Source organism: Ascaphus truei, chromosome 2, assembly GCF_040206685.1.
Source record: "Ascaphus truei isolate aAscTru1 chromosome 2, aAscTru1.hap1, whole genome shotgun sequence".
Lineage (NCBI taxonomy): Eukaryota > Metazoa > Chordata > Amphibia > Anura > Ascaphidae > Ascaphus > Ascaphus truei.
The window spans coordinates 379,810,053-379,834,876 of NC_134484.1; the positions used below are offsets into that span (position 1 = coordinate 379,810,053).

Consider the following 24,824-nt stretch of genomic DNA (forward strand, 5'->3'; position numbering starts at 1 on the left):
TCCAGGACTTTGTAAACTAAGTTTTTAGAGATCTTCTCGATCAATACGTTATAGTCTACCTGGATGACATACTGATCTTTTCCAAGACCACACTGGAACATCTAGGACATGTTAAACAGGTGCTCCAATGATTCCGGGAGAATCATCTATTCGCCAAATTTGAGAAATGCCACTTCTATCAGACTACTTCGCCCTTTTTGGGGTACATCATCTCCGACACTGGCCTTGCCATGGATCCAGCTAAAGTGAAGGCAGTGGTGGATTGGCCTCGCCCCATGACTCTCAAAGCGTACAACGGTTCTTAGGTTTCGCTAACTATTCTTCCAAGATTTCTCCTCCGTTCTAGCATCTATTACGGCACTGACACAAAAAGGAGCCAAAACTGCGCTTTGGTCCTCTGCAGTCATTCAGGCATTTCAAAGACTTAAGAAAGCCTTTGTGTCAGCTCCAGTGCTTGTGCATCTTAATCCAGGATTGTCCTTCACACTCGAGGTGGACACTTCTAATGTCGGGGCCAGAGCGGTATTGTCCCAAAGAAAGACTCCTCAGACCAGACTTCACCCTTGTGTGTTTTTTTTCAAGTGGTTTTCCTCCACTGAACAAAACTACGATGTTGGCAATCGCAAACTTTTGACCATAAAGATAGCCTTGGAAGAATGGAGGCACTTATGCGAGGGCACGGAAAATCCTGTCACCATACTGACAGATCGTAAGAACTTATTATATATCGAAGGTGCACATCGCTTGGGGTCACGACAGGCGCGATGGTCATTATTTTTTCCTGTTTTAATTTCATTATTTCGTACCTACTAGGCTCTAAAAATGTGAAGGCAGGCGCTCTCTCTCGACAATTCCTGGTAGAGGACAAGGCAGAGGATCGACAGGAGACCATACTTCCCCAAGCATGTATACTCTCACCTAATACATTTGACTCTTTACAAGACATCACACAAGCGCAATCTCATATTCCAGAGGGTCTCAAGGTACCACAGTGACGCTTATTTGCAGCACCAGCATTTCGAAGGAAGGTACTGGAATGGGGTCATTCATCCAAAAGTTCCAGTCATCCAGGTACTAGGAGGATGATTGATCTTTTAGAACGACCTTCTGGTGGCCAAGGATGCATAAGGACATAGAGAATTTCGTTAGGGCCTTGCTCTGCGGACAATTCACATCCCCCCGTGACTAGTATTGTTCACCATAGTCCGTCGGAGTGTGTGTGGCGGCCCAGGATTTTGGCATCTTCTAGGCAGGGATACTGCATTAGTATTTGGCATATCTAATAGGATGAGGAATTGGCGGGAACTTACCCTACAGCAAGGGTTTGTGAGGGCGGAACTTGCCTTTTTACCACCCACGTGTACACCTCTTGGCGGGAAGGTAACGTGATATCTAGCGAGTTTGGGCACTCCAAGTCTGAATCTCAGCAGCGCCTCCAAATATAGCCCTTGTACCCCCGGTGTACTACAACTATGCGTGCTGCTGTCACTTGTGAGGCTAACAAGAGGCCACAACTTCCGCCACTGGGTGCCTAGGGTATACTTACACATGGTGCAGTGCCTCCACTGATGAGGGATCCCAAGATGGTGGGAGTGTTCCCTTACCAGAACCAACATACACAGTAAATACACACAGTTGAATAAGAACAGTATTTACTAGGCATATAACTATTACTTCTACATAGATCCCATTACGGCATTCTTCATGTATATCATTGCATCACCCTGCATGTATAGCATTACATCACCCTTCATGTCAATCATTGCATTGTCCCTTTATCCATACCGTAGAAATGTGCCTGGGCACTTAACCCTTGAGTGTCCACAAACAATAAGGTGAGTGTGAGGGATAGCGCTTCCCTGTGTTGGGGCCCAGTGGTGCACTTATAATACTTTCCTGGTCATAGTCCTGACCAGGATAATCAGCAACACTCAGCAACTCTCCAAAGTGGTCCAGCTGCGCGACGCGCTGCTCCTTGCAGGAATGATTCCACCGTCTGACTCCTCTGGGAAGGGATCCCCAGCCGGATGATCTTTTAAGAACAGTCTCTACTCTTGAGTCTAGATCTCCTTTCAGCTATAAAGCTGCACTGGCGTTCAGGCAACGTCCTGCAGCATATATCTCTCTCTAGCTATATGGAAAGGGTCCCTAACTTAAGGCCTTTCCCTATATCAAGTACATAGAACACTTCTACAGTGGCTCAGGGAATTAACTGGGCCCTGGGGGATTTACCTCTTGCCTAGTCCCTGGAGCACTGCTCCGTGGACCAACCTACACCTTCAGGGTCCAGGTCTTGACTCCTCGTTTCCTGTCCCAGCAGGCAGTACTTCTTCCTCCCTTCAGAAGCAATCCAGCCATCTCATTGGCTATCGTGTGTCACCTGGCAGCTTCTCCCTAAGTATCATGGGAATTGTAGTCTCTCTGCTGCTCAATTAACATTGGGACCGTGTACGCATAGGACACTGCGCATGCACGACTCTAACGGCCGCCACGGGGTGCCCTTCGCATGCCTTAACCATCAAGGACCCCTAACTTGCAATCGCAGCTTCTGCGCATGCGCGACTCTGCGCGCGTGCGCACAACATGGCGGCGCCCTGCTACGGGAGCTACCGGCGACTCCGTCGCCCTGCCAGCAACATCCCCACATGTGAGGGTAAGGAGGGGGTTAAAACGGGAGACTGGGGGAACCGGAGGGGACCTGGCTACATATATAAATGTAGGGCCTTGCATAATTGCAACAGAATGTCTCAGTGAATCACATTCAGGTATTTATATTCAAATAAAAAAGCATATTCTTTAAACATTTTACATCAGGAAAATTTAAATAGCAAAAGCTTTTAATAAATAAATAAAAGAGCACTTGTTAGCATTAGTGTCACGGCAAACATGTTTGCTTCCAAAGCATGCAAACACACAATGACTGTTTACATCCTGATTTCTGTACTGTATATCAAACAGGACTTTATGCAGTAAAATTTATCTTTAAAGTTACAGGAAAACAGTATTCTCTCTGCTGTGCCTTTCATGTACAAATTAGCAATTCCTTGACTGCAGGAGTCAGTGAATCAATGTAAAGAAAGCCCAGGCAGCATTGTGATGTTTAACTCAAATTGTGGAGCTTATTTCTGTCTTTTTTTGCACTTAAATCTTGCCTGGAGAGTCAGTCTTATAAAATGGTTGCATTCTATTATTTCTAAGGGTAGGGGAAAAAATGATTGCATTTATGTTCATCCTGAGCCGTGGAAGATCTAAGAATACATACAGTGATTTCCTCATTGAACCTTCCTTATTGTTCAGGCATTGTGCATCAGCACCATGAAGGGATGAGACTTTAAAGCCGCATGATTTTGCCACTGAGTCCCTAAATAGCAGCACTGAGATGGCAAAAAGCTAGGATCATGGGATTTCCGGCACCTGTATAAATGACTTCATCCCTCACTGAGTAAACATTACCCCTCCTCTTGCTCTATACACTGTTCTTCCTTCCCCAACCCAACCTGCCACAAACTCTTCCTAGTTCCTCCTTCACTATGTTTCCTATTGTATCTGCCGTTTCTTCTCCCTCTTGTCTCTCATATCCTTATATATATCCTTTTTTTTAAATATATATATATATACACATACCTAATGTAACCATGTATTTGCATGTCATTTCCCAGAATCCCTTGCTGCAGTGGAAGTGCTGTATGCTGGGTGATAATGGGGAAAGGCGGGGTTGCAGACCTGCCTAAGACATGCAGATGAGCATACAGCTATATTTGCATATTTGTATATATGTATATACATATACCTTATGTAACCATGTATTTTTAACCATGTATCTGTCATTATAACTCTGTGCCCTGGACATACTTGAAAACGAGAGGTAACTCTCAATGTATTACTTCCTGGGGAAACATTGTATAAATAAATAAATATATCCTCTTTTTAGCTGCACATGTTCCATTTATGATACCTTTTGATGAAAAATAAGTAAGCACTCAAATAGTAAGTATTTATTTAGACAAGCCATATATATTATATATTTACAGTGCCCAAGCATTTTTAGACTGTAATCTCCTCGGAGTCTATTTTACCGGAGTATATATATTAATATTGTAATATTATTCTTATTGCCTCTCTCATCCCCAGTGTACTAATGTGCTGCATATGTCAATGTCTTATAAATAATATTAAAACGTTGGTGATTACTCATTGTTGACCAGACCTGCCTTGACTGTACATAAAGCACTACAGAAGTACCGCTACAATAAAAAGCAACTCCCAAGACAGCCATTTTTTACACCCGCTGAAAGAAGCGATAAGATAGATGCAGACACCGTAATGGTGCCAAGGAAAAGCAAATAAACTATATAAAAAGCAAAATGCTTGCTAACAGGTTATAAAAGGGAATATTTCTGTGCTCCACAAAATCAATTAAAAGGGAGTAAAAATTGTCCATCAAGTTCAACTTGGCGTAAACCCTAAAAAGACTATTAATAGTGTTAACATAGAATGAAGTTGCTATGTAGCAACCCAAAAATGTATTTGACGTAGCATGAATGTTTCATTATATACTTGAACTTTTTTTTTTACTTTCACAGTATGACTATTATAAATCATACTACAGTAATAATTGATATGTACGTACACTAGGGAAATGCTCTTTTTTATAGCGCGTTGTGGGATCAGCGAGTACACCCAATAGAACAAAGATTCATAACGCAGAATGAAACACGGGGAAAACAACATTTGAAACACCATCAATTTTGGGATTTTGTCATTGTGAAACTTCAGTTACAAACGTAATGGGTGGCCAATTTAATTCTCACACTACTGTGTGGTATGATACAGTACCAGCCTTTAAATAACCCTAGTTTTCGTTGACAGTCGAGGCAACAGAGTTGTCCAGAATGGTGGCTGTTGTCTGTCACTGTGATCACGTACAGTCATGAAGTCAAACAAAAATGTAAATAATGAATATCAACTCTGACATTGTTGTGACTTGAAAAGAAAGCCGCTTAGTACAATATCACTAGCTGTAAAACACTTCCATGTAACAATCTCATTCGCAACAAACTGTCCGAAAGTTGAAAAAAACCCAAAAAGAAATCACAAAATATATTATTCTCAAGAAGGCCGTGATGTATGAACAGCTTTACTGTACAATTAAACAAAACAAATACGGCTCCCCAGAGGAGCTTTTTCAAGATTCTGTAAAAAAGCAGTGATCCTTGTCTGCTAAATACGCCCACCAGCCGCCACTGGAAACATGTAAGGGGGAGGGGACTGGAAAAATGGCACCAAGTGCCCAAGTGCAACTGCTGCTATGCAATTCTCCAAACAGTGTTGTGCTACCTGTAATACAACAAGAGAATAATTCTTATTGTGACTGTACATAAAGATACACATCTCACGTGAATAAAATACATTTAAATTGTAGTAAAGACAAAGAGCAGTGTATAGTATATAATGTATATGAAACTACGCATAAATAAGCTGTATATTTATTTTATTTATTTATAAATTGTTTTACCAGGAAGTAATACATTGAGAGTTACCTCTCGTTTTCAAGTATGTCCTTGGCATAGAGTTAAGACAAATAATACATGGTTACAAGTACAGTTACATAAATGAACAGGGTATACATTATATACAGTACAATACAATGCATGCACAGTTAGAGAAGATGTATATTATAAGTTTATGTAACGGTTACAGACCAGATTAAAATGTGAGACAGCCTTAGTTTTGAAAGAACTTAAACTTGTGGTGGATGTGAGAGTCTCCAATAGATTGTTCCAGTTTTGGGGTACAAGGTAAGAGAAGGAGGAGCAGACGGATACTTTGCTGAACCTTGGGACCATGCACAGTCTTTTGGAGTCTTATCTCAGATGATAAGTGCTGCATGTGGTAGGGGTGAGGAGCTTGTTCAGATAGATGGGTAGCTTGCCCAGAAAGTATTTGAAGGCAAGGCAGGAAAGGGGAACTTTGTGCCTAGACTCAAGTGATGACCAATCTTGCTCTTTGAGCATTTCAAAGTGATGAGTGTTGTAGTTGCATTGGAGAACAAAACGGCATATTGAATTGAAGAGGGTGTCAAGTTTGCTAAGGTGGGTTTGGGGTGCTGAGCCGTGTACTATGTCTCCATAGTCGATAATTGGCATTAGCATCTGCTGTGCGATACGCTTTCTGACCAGCAGACTATATATTAGAATATATACACTCGTTGTATAATACGACTGTTCTAAAGTCCTAGCGGCTCAATGTCAAATATAAATACCCTATTATTCTTGCAACTATGCTGAAATATCAATGAGGAAAGTTAGAGCTTCGCTGTGGACTGCTGACAAAATTTGATGACCAGCAGGAGAGTAGATCGCATATAGCGAGCTAGGCACGTCTGTACAAAGCAATATCTGCTATAGTTTACAAGAGCACAACAGTGCACCCAACTCTTGGTGCCATTTTTCCAGTAACCTCCCAATTTCCTCCCCCTTACAAGTTTCCCCTCGGCATACTTAGCTCACACTTATCAAAGCTTTTTTATCTTGAAAAAGGTCCACATGGGGACAGAAACGTTGATGAATTGCTTGTAATTATGTAAATAAATTTGAATTTGAAATTCTTCACAAGTCCACTGGAATGCCGGATTTCTATTATTAAATTGTACACTGTATCAACCAGATGTCTGGGCTGACGCGCACCCATGGCAGGATCAAATCATTTCTACTTGAAATTGTCAGTGCTCTTTTTTTTCTATGGGAACAGTTATAATGAAATTGTGAATACTGTGGAAAACGAAACAAAAACCTATTGCGCATATATGTATGAAGTCTTCATATATACAATGCACATTTTTTTAAAGGTTTGCATTACTTTTTAGCACAAAAATTATTAAATAAAGCCTTAATACATGTCTCAAGCTGTGTAACCCAGTTCATGATGATATTACAGTACATCCTTGGTTGTCCCTATTTGCCAAATTATAATAATTGTTTGTTCTTGTTTAGTGCTGCTTGTTTTATGTAGAGCTTACAATCTATATTTTTTTGGTGCCTGAGGCACAGGGAGATAAAGTGACTTGCCCAAGGTCACAAGGAGCCAGCACTGGGTTCCCCTGCTTCAAACTCAATGCCAGAGTCAGTGTCTTTACTCACTGAGCCACTCCTCCTTTTTGTGCAATTTTTTGCAGCGAGTACCACATTCATGATGGATTTGGTGGGAGTTTGTTGAACAAGATAATATATTAACTGTATTAGTCCAAATGAACAGAAGGAAATGTACCAGTACACCTGATGATTGTTATAGACTAATAACATTTATAAACTAACAAGCTTACGGCAGGTAACCGTCACTCTTCATCAGATCAGAGATAACTACCTTTATCTTTGACCTTGTGGAAGTTTGTTAAAATTGACAAAAAGTTGGTTTTAAACTCGCATAAAAATAAAAGAATTATAAGAGCACAAGCTATCAGCAACCTCAAGGATTTAGTGAAGGGCTCAACAGTACTGGATCACAAGCCTTACTGATGGAGCGGCCGTTATTCGAACATTTAACGCGGTGTGTAGATCAGAATACCCATGCGATGGCGCGCAATTTATTTGAATCGTGCCGACTTAAACACGCGGCTTGTTTATCGTTTTGTCCAGATCAGAAAAGGGCATTTTAGCGTTGTCTGCAATACCGTCGAGAAACTCAAGTGGGCAATCGCAAGTTGTTGTCATAAAAATCCAATAGCAATTCAATGTTTGTATTATACACAGAGCAGCGTGTGTACTGTACAGTATCTGCAGTATACAGTACGCAGAGCAGTGTGAAACGCATAGTCATGTCACAGTATCACATTTCTGTGCATTAAACATTATGATGACCATTTGAAAATATTTATTTGAACTGATAATCCATCATACAGCGCTCTCGCCTTGACAAGGCTCAAGGATTTCAACTTATCTACTGTACACCTCTCCCACACCATTCCTTTGTAATGGATGGCTTTCTGGCTTGAATCTTCCCGAGCGTGGCCTTATAGTACATTCCTGCGCATGCATATATGACTTCCCAGTAGAAGTTCAAGTCTGAAAAAAAGTTTTTTTTTGTTTTTGTTTTTTTGTTACAGTATTTATTTTTCTTTTCTCGACGTGGGCTTGCAGAGCAATTATGGATATTATGAGATTCGAGTTTTACAGATACAGTATATATTTTTGGGGGTTATCGCCATGGGCTTGCATAGCAATTATGGATACAGTATTATGAGAATCAAACAGTACTGTTGCTTTTTAATTCCACACTAGTCATGTACGTTCTTTCTGAGGTGGGTGGCATACTGTAGTACAGTGATTTTTATTTGGGGGTGTGGGGATCAAAACAATATGATGACCTGTTGAGAATATGTCTTTGAACTACAGTACAGGTAATCCTTCATACAGCTCGCACCCCCTCCCCCCCGCATACACAAGGCTCAAGGATTTCAACTTCTTATCAACACCTCTGACAAACCATTCATTTTCAAATGGTTGGCTTTGTGGCTTTCTTTAATCTTCCCGAGCCTGCTCTCACAGTTCTGCACCTGCGTGTAATTCTCTTTGGGACCTTGGACCTTGTTGATTATTAATGTGCATGCGTGTATAACTTCCCATTTATTTAGAAGTTAGTTCAAGTTTTAAAAATATATATAACATTATTTTTTTTGTGCTGGTGCTGGCACATTGCTGGATTGGGATTGACGATTCTTATATGGGTTAAAACCGACCTCTCTTCTTTTGAAATTGCCATGATCAAACATACTGTGAAATTCTGGCATGACACCCCAATACCCGCAAATCTCTCCGGCAGGAGGGGCAATGCGAAAAAAACACTGATCGTTACTTAAGGTTTTTCTTATCGCACGCTTCCACCCATGAACGTCTGGTGAAAACTTGTAAAAATCGTAGTTCGAAATTAAATATTCATATATTTCAGATACAGTCGCCATCTTATCAGCTGCAGCATTTTTTGCCGAATATATTAAAAATGCATAACTACAGTCAGGTTTTTTATACGCCTGTGGTGTAGCCATAATGTCCACTCAGCAATTGTGCGGGGAAAGAATGTAAAAAAAAAAAGGCACACATTGAGTATTTAAAGCTTTTTATTAAGAACGTCTAATTTGACAACGTCTTCGAAAAATCAAGGTCAATTCACAATGGGCCACTGTATGTATGTACCAGTATAGACGTGGGTGCAATCTGTTTTAAACACCTGCACCCTTACATAGTAGCAAAGTATAGCACTGTACCATGCACATTACAATTCAATACAATTCATTAAATGCATTCATTTCTGCCAACTGGCGGATACGCAAATTATAGCAACCAAATTATAATTCATTAACTTCTGCCACATGGTGGATATGCGAAGAATTGCATCCAAAGAAATAATAAACCATTACATTAAACAGATCGACCGCGTGTGGCTGCCTGGTGCCGGATTGCGCGAACGCGGCATGAATAGTGGTCAAAACGCGGAAATACCGAATGGAATACAGCGGTCAACACGAAAACTGATTCGAGATCCGTTCGAATAACGGCCGCCCCATCATTATTTCAACCCGTACATGCTCAAAGAAGAGACAGGCTGTCCCGAAACGCATTGTGCTGTGTGGGGGAAATAAAACGTGTAAGCCTGTTTTGTCGATCCCTTCACTAACCCCTTGATATTGCAGATAACCTATTTTTGTGCATACTTAACTGGTACAGTATATCCTTGAGTGGACGGATAGAGTGAGAGGGAATAACAGCACCTAGATCCCATGTAAGATCCTGCTTCCATGGCAAATATTGGTGAGTGCACAATAGCTTTACTTTTTTAGTTTGTTAAAATTGAGCACACAACAATTTGACTAAAGAGATGTGCCTGAAACATGTAGGGCTAAACGCGCTAAGCTGTGATAATCCATAAGGTAACGTTAAAGTCCATTCAGATCAATGTAACACATTCTTTTTATCCCATGGAGATTCGACTTCAGAATGTAACTGTCTTATTGTCTTTGCCGCCTTGATAAACAAGCATTGTTGCAAAGGTGCAGTAGGTGATTATCAGACTTAAAAAAATATATAGCTTGTGTTGTACACAGGTAGCCAGACTTACTGTCCCTGGAGCCGCGACATTTGTTTTTCTTCCCTGGGCTCCAGGGACAATAAAAGCTGTGGCTGCCAATCAGGCGTTTGTTCTGCCAAGGTGGACCCCCCCATAGAGAATTTCTTGCTGCCAGGGGAAGCTACGGGATTTGGACCGCGGGTTACCCCAGCACCGAGAACACGAGACTGGCTACATCTGTATCAAGGCACATTTATAGCTAAATTGGCACACATTGATTTATTTTCAACTGGCATCTCTTTGCATCAATGTTTCAAGGTCTTTGCTCTAAGTTTTGCGCCGTTTGTGTCACCTTATGATTCAGTGAGTAACAATGACGCACAGATTGTAATGAGATGTTGCATACTCTGCGTCTCTGTGCATCACTTTTCTTGTATTTGCATGAAAGAAACAGTCAGGTCCGAACTGGCATAAACATTTCTGGCCAACAATTTGCATTAAATGTAAGAAACACTGTCACATTTGACACCAAATACAAGAAGAGAATAGAGCATTGGTTTTCAACCGGGGTTCTGCGGAAACCCGGAGTTCCACCAGCACCCCCCAGGGGTTCCGCGGCTACCGGGAGGGGGGGGGAGAGCAGGACAACTCTCCCAGCTGTCCCGGACACGGTGGCGCGGCGGCAACCCCACATAGGTGGCTCCCGAGTTAAGCAGCAGCCACCCGGCCACTGCTATTTTTCCTCTCCCTGCCTGCTCCGGTCGGCGCCGCTGACAGAGGGAGAGAGAGGATTTTGAGAGGACGCGCTCTCGCAGGAAGGGGAGGGGGGGTGTAAGTGGGAGAGTGTGTGTGTGTGTGTGTATATACGAGTGTGTATAAGTGCACATTGTCCTCATTGGCTGAACCGCTCGCGTGACACGGCCGTCGCCAGAGAAAAACTCATTTTGAGTCTCTTCCTCAGCTGTCTGCTTTGTAGTACGGCGCAACACGGCCGTCACCATCGGTTTGAGCACCTTAATTGGATTTACGCTACTTGTTTTGGCGCTGCACGTGTTTTTTGGTATAATCACGGCCTTGGTGTGGAAAAGGAGAATGTATCTAGGCATTCCAGTGGTCTTGTTAAAAAAAAAAAGTGTTTATATAAGAAGAGGATCGACGTTTTGTTCCAACCTTGAACCTTTATCTTGACAAAGGCATCTGATAACATGAGGTGCAAATACACTTGCTCCCCACTCCCCAAGTAAAATAGCTTTGTTGTCTATTGATTAAGAATTGTCAAAAGGGCCTGCACAATGCAAATGTGTCATGTTAAAGGATACATTTACCTTGTATAGATTCTGTGAAAAGCAGCTAATAATAATACATTTATTTTTTTCCTTCTATTTCCCTTCGTCTACTTCCCCAAATGCACTATATCATGTAAACGATCATCTTGTTCTTTTGAGGCTATTTCCATATGCAATTGCTGAACCTCTGTGGTTTGCAGTAGTGTTCCCACCCCTCCCCATGGAGGCAGCAGCAGGGGTGTGTGTGTGTGTGTGTGTGTGTGTGTGTGCAGTATGTGTGTGTCTGACAGGCGGAGGTGAGGCTGCAGGCACATCCTGCATACAGTGGTGCAGCCCCTGACAGCTGTTCTCTGTGCTCGGAGCCGCGCTACGTGTAACATGCTCCCGGGTCCCACGCACCCGGCGGCTGCAGTATGACTGTAGGGCAGGCGAGGAAGATGCAGCCCAGCTCGGATAGCAGCGGCGGCGGTGTCAGCGTGACTCCTGCAGGACCGGCGCCTCTGAGCCGGAGCCGCAGTGTACGGGAGCAGCAGGCGCAGCTGAAGCACAAGCTCAGGGAGCTGCCTTCCCTGCTGAGGAGCGGCCTGACGCTGCGGAGAAGGAGCGCTGTCTATGTCCCCTCAGCCTTATCTGATGTGCAGGAGACAGCGGCTGCAAACCCCAACACCGGCCCGGTGAGTGACACCTGGGGCCGGAGGGATTCAGGAGTGGCACATTGCGCTTCTTCTTCTCAATCCCCAGCCTTCCCATGCACTGGCACTACTGCACTCACACCGCTAACCTGCTGCTCCTACTGCACTCACACCACTAATCTGCTTCTACAGCTCTCACACCGCTAACCTGCTGCTCCTACTGCACTCACACCGCTAACCTGCTTCTACAGCTCTCACACCGCTAACCTGCTGCGCCTACTGCACTCACACCGCTAACCTGCTGCTCCTACTGCACTCACACCACTAATCTGCTTCTACTGGTCTCACACCGCTAACCTGCTGCTCCTACTGCACTCACACCACTAATCTGCTTCTACTGGTCTCACACCGCTAACCTGCTGCACTCACACCACTAATCTGCTTCTACTGGTCTCACACCGCTAACCTGCTGCTCCTACTGCACTCACCGCTAACCTGCTTCTCCTACTGCACTCACACCACTAATCTGCTGCTCCTACTGCACACACACCTCTAACCTGCTGCTGCTCCTACTGCACTCACACCGCTAACCTGCTGCTCCTACTGCACTCATCACTAACCTGCTGCTCCTGCTGCACTCACACCACTAACCTGCTGCTGCGCCTACTGCATTCACACAGCTAAACTGCTGCCACTGCTCTAACTGCACTCACACAGCTAACCTGTCCCTACTGGCTGTCTCTACTCCTAAGGTCGCTGCACTACTCTCTGTCACTGTTCCTCCTGACTGCCACTGCACTGCCATTACACATAAATATGTGTATATATTTTATGTATTTATGTCTTATAAATTATGTAAAATGTGACATTATTTTAAGATGAGTGAGTATAATGAAATGATTAGGGATTCCTAGCTCGCCATGATTTTCTATTTAAGATGGCATGCAAAAATTGGATACCATCTCTAGTAAAAGCAGTTACTGGAGTTGTGATCTCACTCCAAATCTAATAGGCTTTGGGCCTTTTAAAACCACTGTGTTGCTGCAGCATATAACCAGCTGCAAAGGTGGGTCAAAAATGTGGACAGTGCGATTTCAGCCCAAGTTTACTACTGCAACCACTTTGCAGTGAAGTTCACAGAATATCCAAAAGGACTGTAAAGTAAAGAGAGTACTAGATATTTGTCTGCCCAAGTCTTATGACTTAATATTATGGTAAACCAACTCCTTAAGTTATTTTTTGCTCAGTAATCGATTTTAGAGGATGGAACCACAAACCACCTTTTTTACCTGGAATTGTGGAGAGTTCCTACAGTACAGTATATCTTCAGGGGGGGCGACTGACCCATATCTTTGAATTGGTCTCTATCATGGTATTCGGCTAGGAGGAGTATAAATGGCAAGTATTAATAGCAATAAATATTCGAGAGAAATGTGTACTCATTCTATGTTACTGGAGTTGCTGTGTTTTTAAGGAATCACATTAACACTAGTATGACCTATAGTCGGTAGAAGAGGAGCTGTGCTGTGTGTTCAGTAAACATTTGGGATAAACACTTCATTTGTATACCAGAAGGGTTACAGATATAATAAGCTCAAGAGAAATATGTGGCTAAACCGTAAACATTCAGGGTTCTGTATATAAACATTACAGATGTCCCGATGTGATGGTAAATGTAGGCAGAACGTGGCTGGCAACTTTCTACATTCTATGTCTCTGCAAAATACTGTAGCATACGTCACGTCAAGGTGCTGATATTTGCAGCATTATATATATATATATATATATACAGTGGTTGACAAATCACCAAAAAATCTACTCGCCACACAAAACAATCTACTCGCCACACAAAAAAATCTACTCGCCACCTAGTACCAAACGTGTGCAGCTTGGGCCAATAGGAGTTCGCCACGATGTTAAATCCACTCGCCCGGGGCGAGCAAATGTATAGATTTGTCGAACACTGTATATATATATATATATATATATATATATATATATATATATATATTTAAATATATATATATATATACATATATATTGCTTATATGGGCTCCATGTGTATGGATATTCCAGGCAAAAGGTGACACATTTTGTGCTCATTTGCATGTCATTTCCCAGAATCCCTTGCTCCAGTGGAAGCAGTGTATGCTACTGTAGGTGATAATGGTGAAAGGCAGGGGTGCAGACCTGTGAATGTGCTCACAAGTCATATTCTTTATTGGCTATATGCTAACGGTGGAGGTTTTTTTTTTGCCTTTTTCACCCATCATAACTTAAAGTGTGTGTGTGTTTTTTTTTTCTTCCTGCAACAGATCATGTTTCTTCCTCTGGTTAAATAGAATGAATATGATTTCCATGTGATTTGGTACAAAGTGGCCTGGTATACTGTATGTTATTGTGTTGTTAGTGTATTGTCTGAGCAGTGTGAAACCAGACTAATGTCACTACTGCAGATGCATTCATCATTTCTGATTGTTATTACAATTATTACCTATATTTACTTGGGGAGCGCTCTTTATTTTCTAAAAACAAAACAGAACAAATGGGCCATGTGTAAAAATATTTCTCTTTATTTGTAGGAGTAGAAACACAAGTAATTAGATAATGCTTGTTTAATAATATGCACCTCTAATTGCTTCCCGCTCTGTGCGAAAATCCAGATAATGTTGCTATTAATCTCTTGGTGGATGAGAGTGATCCAAATGTCAATGTATTCATGTAACCTACTTTGTTTTCGTAGCTTCGCTTTCTGATTGTAAAATTGACATTTGCAGAGATTGTAGAATTGCATTAAAATATTTATTAATCGAAATGATTGATAGTTACATGGCATATTACATGAAAACATATAATTAGCAACTATTTCCCCTGATGCTGACTTGTACGTAACACAATTCTATTTTTATGTCGTTCATTATTTATTTATTAATTTTCCAAACGTTTTTATTAGGCAGATATACATCAAACAGATATACAGTTTATCCTTAGCCTAATACAGAGTTTTTTGGGGGTTTTTAAGTGAAAATAAAGGTGATAGAGTAGGATAGAACACCGCCTGTTGAGGAGAGGTCTCTGAACCACCTAGTGGATCGAAAAAAGAGAGACAAGTAAAAGAGAAAAGGGGATAAGGGAGGGGAACAGAAAGCGGGGGAGGGGGAAGGAGATGGGGGGGAGGGAAGGGGGAGGGCAATCCTCCCTCCCTCATTGCCAGGTGCCCGAGGTCCATCAATTCAATTACTCGAATCCTCTGTCTATTTGGTTAAGGGAGTCGTTTGGTCCTGGTCATTGCGTTATCCATGGCTCCCAAATCTTATAGAACGCTGTTGTTTATCTTTTAAGGAAAGCCGTTGGTTTTTCCATGAGCATTACCTCATTGATCCTTTTTTTTTAACATTTGCTTGGAAGGGGGAGATACCTTCTTCCAGTAGGCCGCAATTGCACACCTTGCCGCTGTAAGAATGAAGGAGATTAATTTCCTTACCGGCCGGTCGATTTCATCGATCGGCCTGGCCAGCAGGTAGGTCAAGGGATCAATAAGTATTGTGAGGTCCGTAACCTCTTTTAATAAAGTTTGTACAGTGAGCCAATATTTCTGAATTTCTGGACATGTCCACCAAATGTGAGCCATGTCCCCCTTTTGTCCACAGCCTCTCCAGCAAAGATCGGAGGCCAGAGGGAAGATTTGTTTTATTCTCACTGGGGTAAGATACCAGTGAAATAATACTTTATAAATATTTTCTTTCGTTGTGGTACATATAGAGGTTCCTGAGGCAGCTTCCCATATATCTTCCCAGTCCTCTCTGTCTATAATTATATTCAATTCCGCAGCCCATTTGAGCATATACTGATGGGTCGGAGGGTCCGCTGTTATCTCCATTCCGGCGTAGGTTTTAGTTATAAGACCTTTTTGATGCTCAGCCTTCTGGCATAATTTCTCGAAAGCCGTGAGAGGGGGAAATTCTAATTTTGGGGATATTTTTTGTATAAAGTGCCTAATTTGGAGATATTTGAACGTGTCCAATTCTGGGATTTCATATTTAGTGCGTAATTCCAGGAAGCTCAGGAACTTTCCATGGCTCAATAGGTCGGCGATCACACTGATACCTCTTGATTTGAATTGATCAAATTGTTTAGACTCGCAGCCAGGGGGGAATTTGGTATTATTGAAGATTGGAGTCAGTTGTGAACTGGTTGCAACGAGTCTAAATTTAATTTTGGATTTCATCCGAACATCCCAGGTTTGCCTCATTGCTCCTCATTTAAAATTTTGGGAGTGCATGTCCCCTCTATCTATGTTCCAAAGGCGAGCTGGCAGAGAAGGCGTTTTAGCATGGTGAGATTCTATATCAAGCCAACAATATTGACCCGGATCCGCATTCCACACCACCACTTGTCTTAATTGCGCCGCCTGATAGTATTTAGCTAGATCTGGAACTCCCAAGCCACCCCTCGCTCTTGATGACAACAAAACTGATCTAGCAATCCTGGACTTTTTGCCCTGCCAAATAAAATTAAACAGCCTATTTTGGATGTTTTTTTAATTCAGAGCCAGGGACACAGATCGGGGGTGTCTGGAAAAAATATAGCAATCTGGGGTGTATATTCATTTTGACCGAGATATTCTCCCAATCCATGAGATCTGGTAACCTTCCCATTTCTCCAGGTCTTTTTTAATTTTCCCAAAGAGGGCCGGATAGTTATATTAATATAAAGAGTGGCAGTTCCTTGATACATTTACCCCCAAATATTTGATGTATGAGGAGCTCCATCTGTAATTGAAGTTTAGTTTGAGTAGCTTCACTTCTGGCTTTGGTACATTTAGATTTAGGGCTTCAGATTTATCATTATTAATTTTGTATCCTGATATTTTACCGAAATCCCATAATTACTTTTGAAGGTTGGGGAGGGAAGTTTGAGGCTGAGTTAAAGTCAAAATAATGTCATCCGAAAATAAGGAGATTTTATAGTTTGTTTCCCCAATTGCTACACTCTGAATGTTTATATTTTCTCAAATTCTGGCTGCTAGTGGTTCGATAGTCCAAGCAAAGAGGAGGGGTGACAGGGGACAACCTTGTCTTGTTACGTTTTTGATTTCAAACCTCTCTGCGTTTCCCCCCGTGAGCCTAACCATAGCAGACGGGTTGCGGTAGAGCATCCTGACTCCATCCAAATAAGAGTCATTAAAGCCAAATTTCCTCAATGTATTCTCTAGAAATAACCAATCAATTCTATCAAACGCCTTCTCTGCGTCTAAGCTTAACAGAACTGCCTTGGTACCAGTGAGGTGAACATGGTCAACAATATTTATTATCTTACGGGTGTTGTCTGAGGCTTGTCTGCCCGCAACAAACCCAACTTGGTCAATATTTATTAATCTGGGTAATATAGGGTTCAAACTGTTTGCTAAAATCTTACTATATAATTTAAGATCATTATTCAAGAGGGAGATTTGGACGATAACTTCCACGTTGCATCGGATCTCTACCCTCTTTGTGAATGATTGCTAAATTAGCAAGGGACATTGATGCTGGGATCGGGCTCTCCTCCATAAAATAATTAAACAAATTTAGCAGGTGGGTAGATAAGATCAGTAAAAATCTCTTATAGTAGACATTCGTGGAACCGTCAGGGCCTGGAGTTTTAAATATCTTTAATTTACCTACAGCTGCAGCCAACTCCTCTTTTGTTATTTTGGCGTTTAGTAAGGTATTTTCTTCCTCCGTCAATACGGGTAGATGACAGCTATCCAAATAATCTATAATTGATTGCTCATTGCCGAATCTGGATTTCCATTCTGATTTCTCAGGTTATACAGTTTGGTATAGAATTTAGTAAATTCCTCTGCAATTTTCTTATCATTATATACTATCTCACCAGATCTATTCTTTATCGCTGTAACTTGAGCTCTTTTCTGTATTCCTCTCAGCTGGCTAGCTAGAAGTCTATCGGCCTTGTTGCCCTTGTCGTAATACTGTTGGTTTGTCCATTTGAGGGCTTTTTCTACAATTACCAACTGTATTTGTCTCAATTTATTTCTAACGGCTGACAAGGTTTTATAATTTTTTTTCTAAGGGTTAGCTTTATGTTGTTGCTCTAGGTTAACTATTTTGTCTGTCAGTTCTTTGAGTAATTTTAGTTTAACCTTCTTCCTGTGGGATGCAATCGAGATGAAATTACCTCTAATTGTGGCCTTATGGGCTTCCCACGGTGTCGCCGGTGATGTTACAGAACCTAAATTAAGAGGAAAGTAGTCTTTAAGTGCCATTTTAATCTCTTGCTCTATTTCCGGGTAGTTTAGTAAGGAGTCATTTAGTCTCCAGTTATAAGAGTTTGATTTCACAAATGGGACAGTGAGAGTTAATATAATAGGTGCGTGGTCTGACCATGTGATCGGACCAATATCTGAATCTGCCAGGGAGAACCGTTTTCGGGATGCCGCGGATTCTTATGTTTTGCCGTCGATCCCGGTTCTCCTAGTCCTCCAGGCCGTCTTTCAGGAAATTAATCTCTGTTCCCAGCCGGGAAATTTCTTTGTCTGCTGCTGTTTGCAGTTGTAGGGCCTCCTCCAGCTTGTTCTCTAACACCGCAGTCCTCTCCCCAAGGCCTGATATTTCTTGCTTGAGCTTGGTGACAACAGCTTTCAGGTCTGCTTGCAGGGACTGGTATAGTTTTTCATGGACTGAGGCAAGAAAATCCTCCAAATATGAACGGGTGAGCCCTTCCTCAGAGGTGGTTCTCTCTGGGTCAGTCCCGTTCCACGGCCGTCGGTTTAGGGCCGCATACGCTAGGTGGGACGGCGCCATCTTGGATTTTTGCTCCTGCATCGGAGCTCCGCTGTGAAGGGGAAAAAAAACTTTGTAACCCTTTGTCCAGGTTGAGTTTTTGATCTGTTAGCGAAGGCTTAAAGTTTAGTAGCTTGGGGGAGTTATTTTTTGGGGGAAAGTGCTAATTAATTAGATTATACGTGAGGGTCTGTGGAGCTCTCCTCTCACTCAACCATATCTGATGACGTCACCGGCACGCCCCCCCATATCATTCATTATTCTACATACAGTTGAAGTAGAAAACACATTGAAGAAGTTCTTTAACTTAAATGATGTACTATTTATACGTGTGTGTCTCTTTGTGTCTTTGTGTCTCTTTGTGTCACCTGCACTATTCACTAAGCCAGGGGTGCAAAATCTTCTGGGGGCGGGAGGCATGGCACATACAGAGACCCCGCACTTTTCCCCACAACATTTAAAATAAAAGGCCGGGGAGCACACGAGAGGCATCTGTATGTTGCTTACCTTCTCTCCGGTGGCTTCTGGCAACGCGTCACCATGATAATGTAACGTCAAATGACGCTGCCGATGCAGAAGGTGGGTGCGTGCAAGCAGGGGAAGGAGAGCAGGCAGGGGGGTGCAAACAGAACAGTTTGCACCCCCCTGCACTAAGGGACGCCGGCGTGACTGACCTATCAATCACTGCCACGCCATTGACTGGCCAGTCAGCGCTGCGCACAGCATAGGCGCAGGGGTAAATGTTCCCATCCCTGGGTTAGTGGCTTAGAAGCTGAAGCTGAAACCCTGGCATTGATCGACCCAGTAAAATATATATTTTTTATAAGCATATCTGTGAAAGTAGTTAACTATGAAATATATCATATTTAGTTCTACATTATGTTGTGTATATATACATTCACTTCAACATTTTCTTCACATCTTCAAAATAACTTTAAAGTTTTGTTTCAAATTGGGCATTGTTATATAATTCCTAAAATGTTCATGGAATGAAGGAAATTGTTTATAGGACAAATATAGACTAAATGCTATATACAGCCCATTTCACAGTGGTTTCATTTCCCTAAAGAAACCAATGCTATACTATGAAAGAGCTATTCTTAAGAACATTTATTTTGAGTTTGGTACCCTTGGAAATTGCTCGTCTCACTCTCTTGACCCTGTTCTCAGCATCTTTAGGCAGTTTTCTATACAACATTTTAAACTTTGTGCCCCCAAATTCAATTTCTGGTGAAATTTTAGAGCTTTAAAGAGCTAAAACGTGTCACACAAACCCCACATTTCCACCACCAAGGAGGAGGAAGAGGAGTAGAAGGAAGCAACTATTTTAGTAGAGTACCCATTGACATGTAACCTATACAACATGCGGAGGCAAACCTGCAAAATACAAAAAGAAAGGTATTCCTGCTTCTCAAATATAATGATGACGTATAGTGATACAATGATATATAACATAACTGTAGAGGAAGCAAAGAGATCCGGTATGCTGCACACTTACAGTAGATACGCCCAGGAAAAAATTGGATAAATTGACCTTAGTATTAAAAATTATTTTTTTAATTACATTTTTTATCTAAAAATAAGTGACATACAAAATCTGTTGCAAAAGAAAAATCACTTAAAAGTGTGTGTGTGTGTGTGGGGGGGGGGGGGGGGGGGTGGGGACTGTTATGCTATGATCTTGGGAACAACATTATGAGATCATTACTCCTGCATATACTTTTTACGTGATTGTATATTCAATCCATTACTGATGTTAGTCGGCTAATTATTTGTAGATATAGTTTTTATCCAGGTCTGAAATTGATAATTCTGTATTACTGTCTAAAGTAGCTTCACAGTTGTAATTGTAATAGCCTCTGATGTTGTTAGAGGCTATTTATACAAGTATATAATTTTCTCATATTAAATCAGACGCTAGTAGGGTATATGGTTTAATCTGAGCACCCACCACTTGTGGGTTGTTTGTCAAGGCTCACTACTTAAAGGTCTAAATGTCAGTTTAGAGAATTCCAAGTTGGTTCTTTATATCTTATTGCTTCTAGAATTATAAGTAGGGGACAATTAATTCTCCTCTCAGTGGCTGTATGTAATTTATAACCAAAGAGACTAGAGAGAGCAATTTTAGAAAAAAAACACCCCCTAATTGTATGGTTACAACGTGTAACCTTGTACAGTAGTAGAAACAAGCTAAATGGGTCTCTTGAATTGAGTTCCCACATCAATAATCTATATAGTGCTTATACAAAGCTGCAGAGGAAATCTGTCTGCCTCCAATAGAAGTTAAAAAGCACATACAGTATATTTGATTTGTGTATAGTAGGAGAATGATATTCTTATACACACCTACTGGTTGGTATAATAGATTCTTTGCTTTTAGATATTAGGATGCAAAGAGAATGTCTTGTTGCAAAATACCTGGCAATATATAGTGCCTTTCTACCCACAGAGTCTTTTCTATCTGTTAGGTAGTACTGAGTCTGTCAACATACTGATAGGGTCTATGAGCCCTATAATTACTTGCCTATTATTACTGACCTCGTCAGTTTCTTAAGATTATTATGTGATAGTAGGATGACGTTATATAGACATGTACTAGTTAGTATATACCAAGCTCTCTTCTTCTGAGTATAAAGATGTACAGTGATACTCTTTTTACAACAGACCTGGAAATAAACGTTGTATTTCTAACCAAAGTAAGTATTCTCTCTGTTAGGTAATACTTAGTCTGCCAATATAACAGTAGGATTTAGAAACCCTATAAACTCTAGTATTTGTAGCTTTATCAATCTTTCAAAGCAGCAGTCCAAGCTGCCACCCCTTCTTTAATATGTGCATCAATACAATCCACACAATTATAAGTAATAAGCTAAGTTGCCGATCGATCGGCAAAGATTCCGCTTGGTGGTTCACTAAATGGCTGTCAGTGCAGCAGAAGAGGACCAAAGATGTGAAGTTTTGTGGGGAAGATCATGTGACCAGGCAGTCACTAGATACATACCAAATGTATGATGTAGAGGGAGGGCAGTGCTCAAAAAGGGCTGTGCCAGAGCCTGTTTCAGAAGGGGATGTGACGTTGTAAATGGTTTCTACAGAAACAACTATCAGATGAGATCGCAGATTTCTGCAAAAATAATTATTTATTGAACTAAGTAACTTGGTTCAATAAATAATTATTTTTGCAGAAATCCGTGGTGCCCTGTTTCTCATCTGATAGCTGAAACTTGGAGTGCAGACAGTGATTCCCTGAACCAGGAGCACCGGTGAATACAGTATAAGTACTTTATCTTATTGGTGTGAAGCAATATCCCTTGTTGATGCTATAGAAACAAAACATGCTTGTTACATTATAATACATTAAAAATGTCATTCAAAGGTTATTTTTTTTAATGCTACAAGTGTTTTCTCATAGTACAGAACTGATTTATTAAACCCCGCCCCCCCTCCCCAAAAAACCATATGTAGGATATTGCTTGGTCTGCAGCTTTAGATTATAGATTGCTATATTATAAAGCCCATATAACTGCAAATTGCATATTCCCTTAGCACTGAAATGGCATCCCGCCGAACCGCCCAGTGCTACATTCAGATCAGAGGCATATCCCCCCCCCCCTTCCTCCATGCCAGCATCACACGTATCGTCACGTCACATGCACCCAACGCGCGTTTCGCCATTATCCATTTCAGACTTGGATAAAACATATCTCCAAATAATTAACCCACTAACCTCAGTAATGGATTGCATAAACAATCTTGCAAAAATAATATACATGAGTATTGATCTCATAATATTGTTCCCAAGATCATTGCATATTCCCCCCACACTTTTAAATGATTTAATTTTTTTGCGACTAATTTTGTGTGTCACTTATTTTTAAATTAAAAGTTTCATTAAAACTAATTTGTAATACTAAGGTCAATTTACCTAATGTTTTCCTGGGGTAGCCAAGTGTGCAGCATAAAGAATCTCTTTTGCTCTCTCTTCCTGGAAAATATGATAATTTAAATCAGTTTAACATACTTTGCATACACCTTCTGCTCACCAATTACATTGCTCCCTTACATTTTCACAAAAAAACAAATGATTTGATGAATAGAAACTTTACAAAATGTTTAAGCGGCGATTCATATATTATGGTATTTTTTTCCAACACATTGAATGTAGACCAGGATGTGCCGATATAACAGGACGCCACTGTGCTGTTAAAGGTGACGTGCGTATGAAGTGCAATTGGTGCCACCACTTTTGCCCTTTTTCAGGGTCTGGATGGGAGTTAACATATTAAGTGAATAGCAATTCACTTAAATCTGCAGTTCAGTCAATATCCTGCATGTGTGTTTTTTTTTAATAAATCAGCTCTGTAGTAAGAAAAAATACTTTTAGCATTTTCTGTTTTTAAAAAAACAACTTTGAAAGACCAATTCTCTTGTATTCTATTTTAACAGCCATTTGCTAAGGCACTGCCCCTTCATGTCCTGTCACAAGCCCTGGCACACCCCTTTGTCAGCCCTGCCCTCCCTCTAGCACTTGTCAGTGCAGGAGTGCTCATGAATATTCATGAGCTTCCACTGCCAGTCAAGCAGATTATAAACAAATCCCAGCTTTTAATATGTCACCAAATTTCGACCTATCAATACATGGAAAACGAATTGACCTGCAGCTATACAGTTCTTTAGCTAATTAGAGATTGCACACATAAAACTATTGAAGTAAAAAAATAAATGTAAAAAAAAAAGACTGAACTGCAGCTTTAATACTTGGTGAATCGCTTGCAAACAGAGCCACTGCTTTTTTTTCCGTGACCATTTTGCATGGTTTGCGACTTAATGCTAATGTTTCACACATCTCTACTTCTTTTGGAATAGGGTTCCAAATAAGTTTTTTTTCCTCTATAAAACTTGTTCTGCAATTTAAAAAGGATTGTGCTTTAAAGTCATATTTCATTTAAAAAATAACCTCACTGCTTTTCTTTCGCATATTATAAAGCAGCAAAACATGTAGCACTGCACGATTTAAAACATTTTTTATTGCAGGACTGGAGCAGGGGCTCTTTGGAGCTTAACTGTGTAAATGTTAGGTCCGGGAGCCCTCTGCTTCCAGAAATACGTACCTCCGTAGCAGTGCCGGTATCTCTGCAGCCTGGGAACTTGTGTGCCTAATGAAATGGCAGCTTAAATGTCCTGCGTCACGCTGGCCAATAGGAAGCCATGACATCATCCTGTGCGGCTTTCTATTGACCCACGTGACCTGGACATTTAAACACCACAGAGATACCGGCATCCCTACCGAGGTAAGAATCTCTGGAAGCGGGAGTGCCTGGAGCAGTTCAGCTCCGGAGACCCCTTGCGTAAATCCTGTAATAAATAATAATAAAAAAATTTAAATCGCGCAGTGTATAAACATGTTTTTCTGCTTTAAACACTAAAGACACTTTTTTTCAGATCCTGAAGAATCATACAAGATTCATTGCAAGATTGTATATTCAATCCATTACTGAGGTTAGTGGTTAATTATTTGTAGATAGTTGCCGTCAATTAATTTTTATTCAATTACTGTTTTCCATTGCGTGCAAATTTAGTTTGCTTCGAAGTTTTAAAGTCTCATTACGCCAGCTGTTAACTAGTTTGTAATAGTTTTTTTTCAGTGGCCTATTAAAATAAGAGACTGGTGATTGCTTTGTATTTAATAGCAGGAGGCATACTTTCACAGGATTGTGTCAAATGTGACATCCTTTTCTTAAGCTAACACCAACTTCTCATTAATTGCTACCAACTCCGTTCTCACCTGAAAAGAAAAGACCTGCAGATTGTAGACACAAGCCCAGATCCACAAACGGTGCTAAGCTTAAGCACGCCTTTACTGCCGTCCGTACGGAAAGAGGGATACTAAAGTCACTGCCACATACAGTATAGAGTGAAGGGAAGAAATTGCAGTAATATACTGTATCAGTGGCGGTGCCTATAGATCTAAATTGTTACAATAGAAATAAACTTTAGGCTATTATGTTTTAATATTCGGGTGTACAGTATTTTCTATATTATATGAGTTAGGGTTTCAAAGT

General features: G+C 41.1%; 1 protein-coding gene across 2 annotated transcripts in view; it reads left to right on the top strand.

The window, feature by feature from the left end:
* The first annotated feature begins 11,617 nt into the window (after positions 1-11,617).
* RAPGEF5 (Rap guanine nucleotide exchange factor 5) overlaps positions 11,618-24,824 on the top strand; it is a 264,461-nt gene continuing 251,254 nt past the window's right edge. Inside the window, exon 1 of one of the 2 annotated variants that reach the window (XM_075587143.1) lies at positions 11,618-12,019. In XM_075587143.1, coding sequence (XP_075443258.1) covers positions 11,759-12,019 — 261 coding nt within the window. In that variant the 5' untranslated portion in view covers positions 11,618-11,758. The remainder of the gene's footprint in view (positions 12,020-24,824) is intronic. The other variant, XM_075587142.1, reaches the window with a different exon arrangement.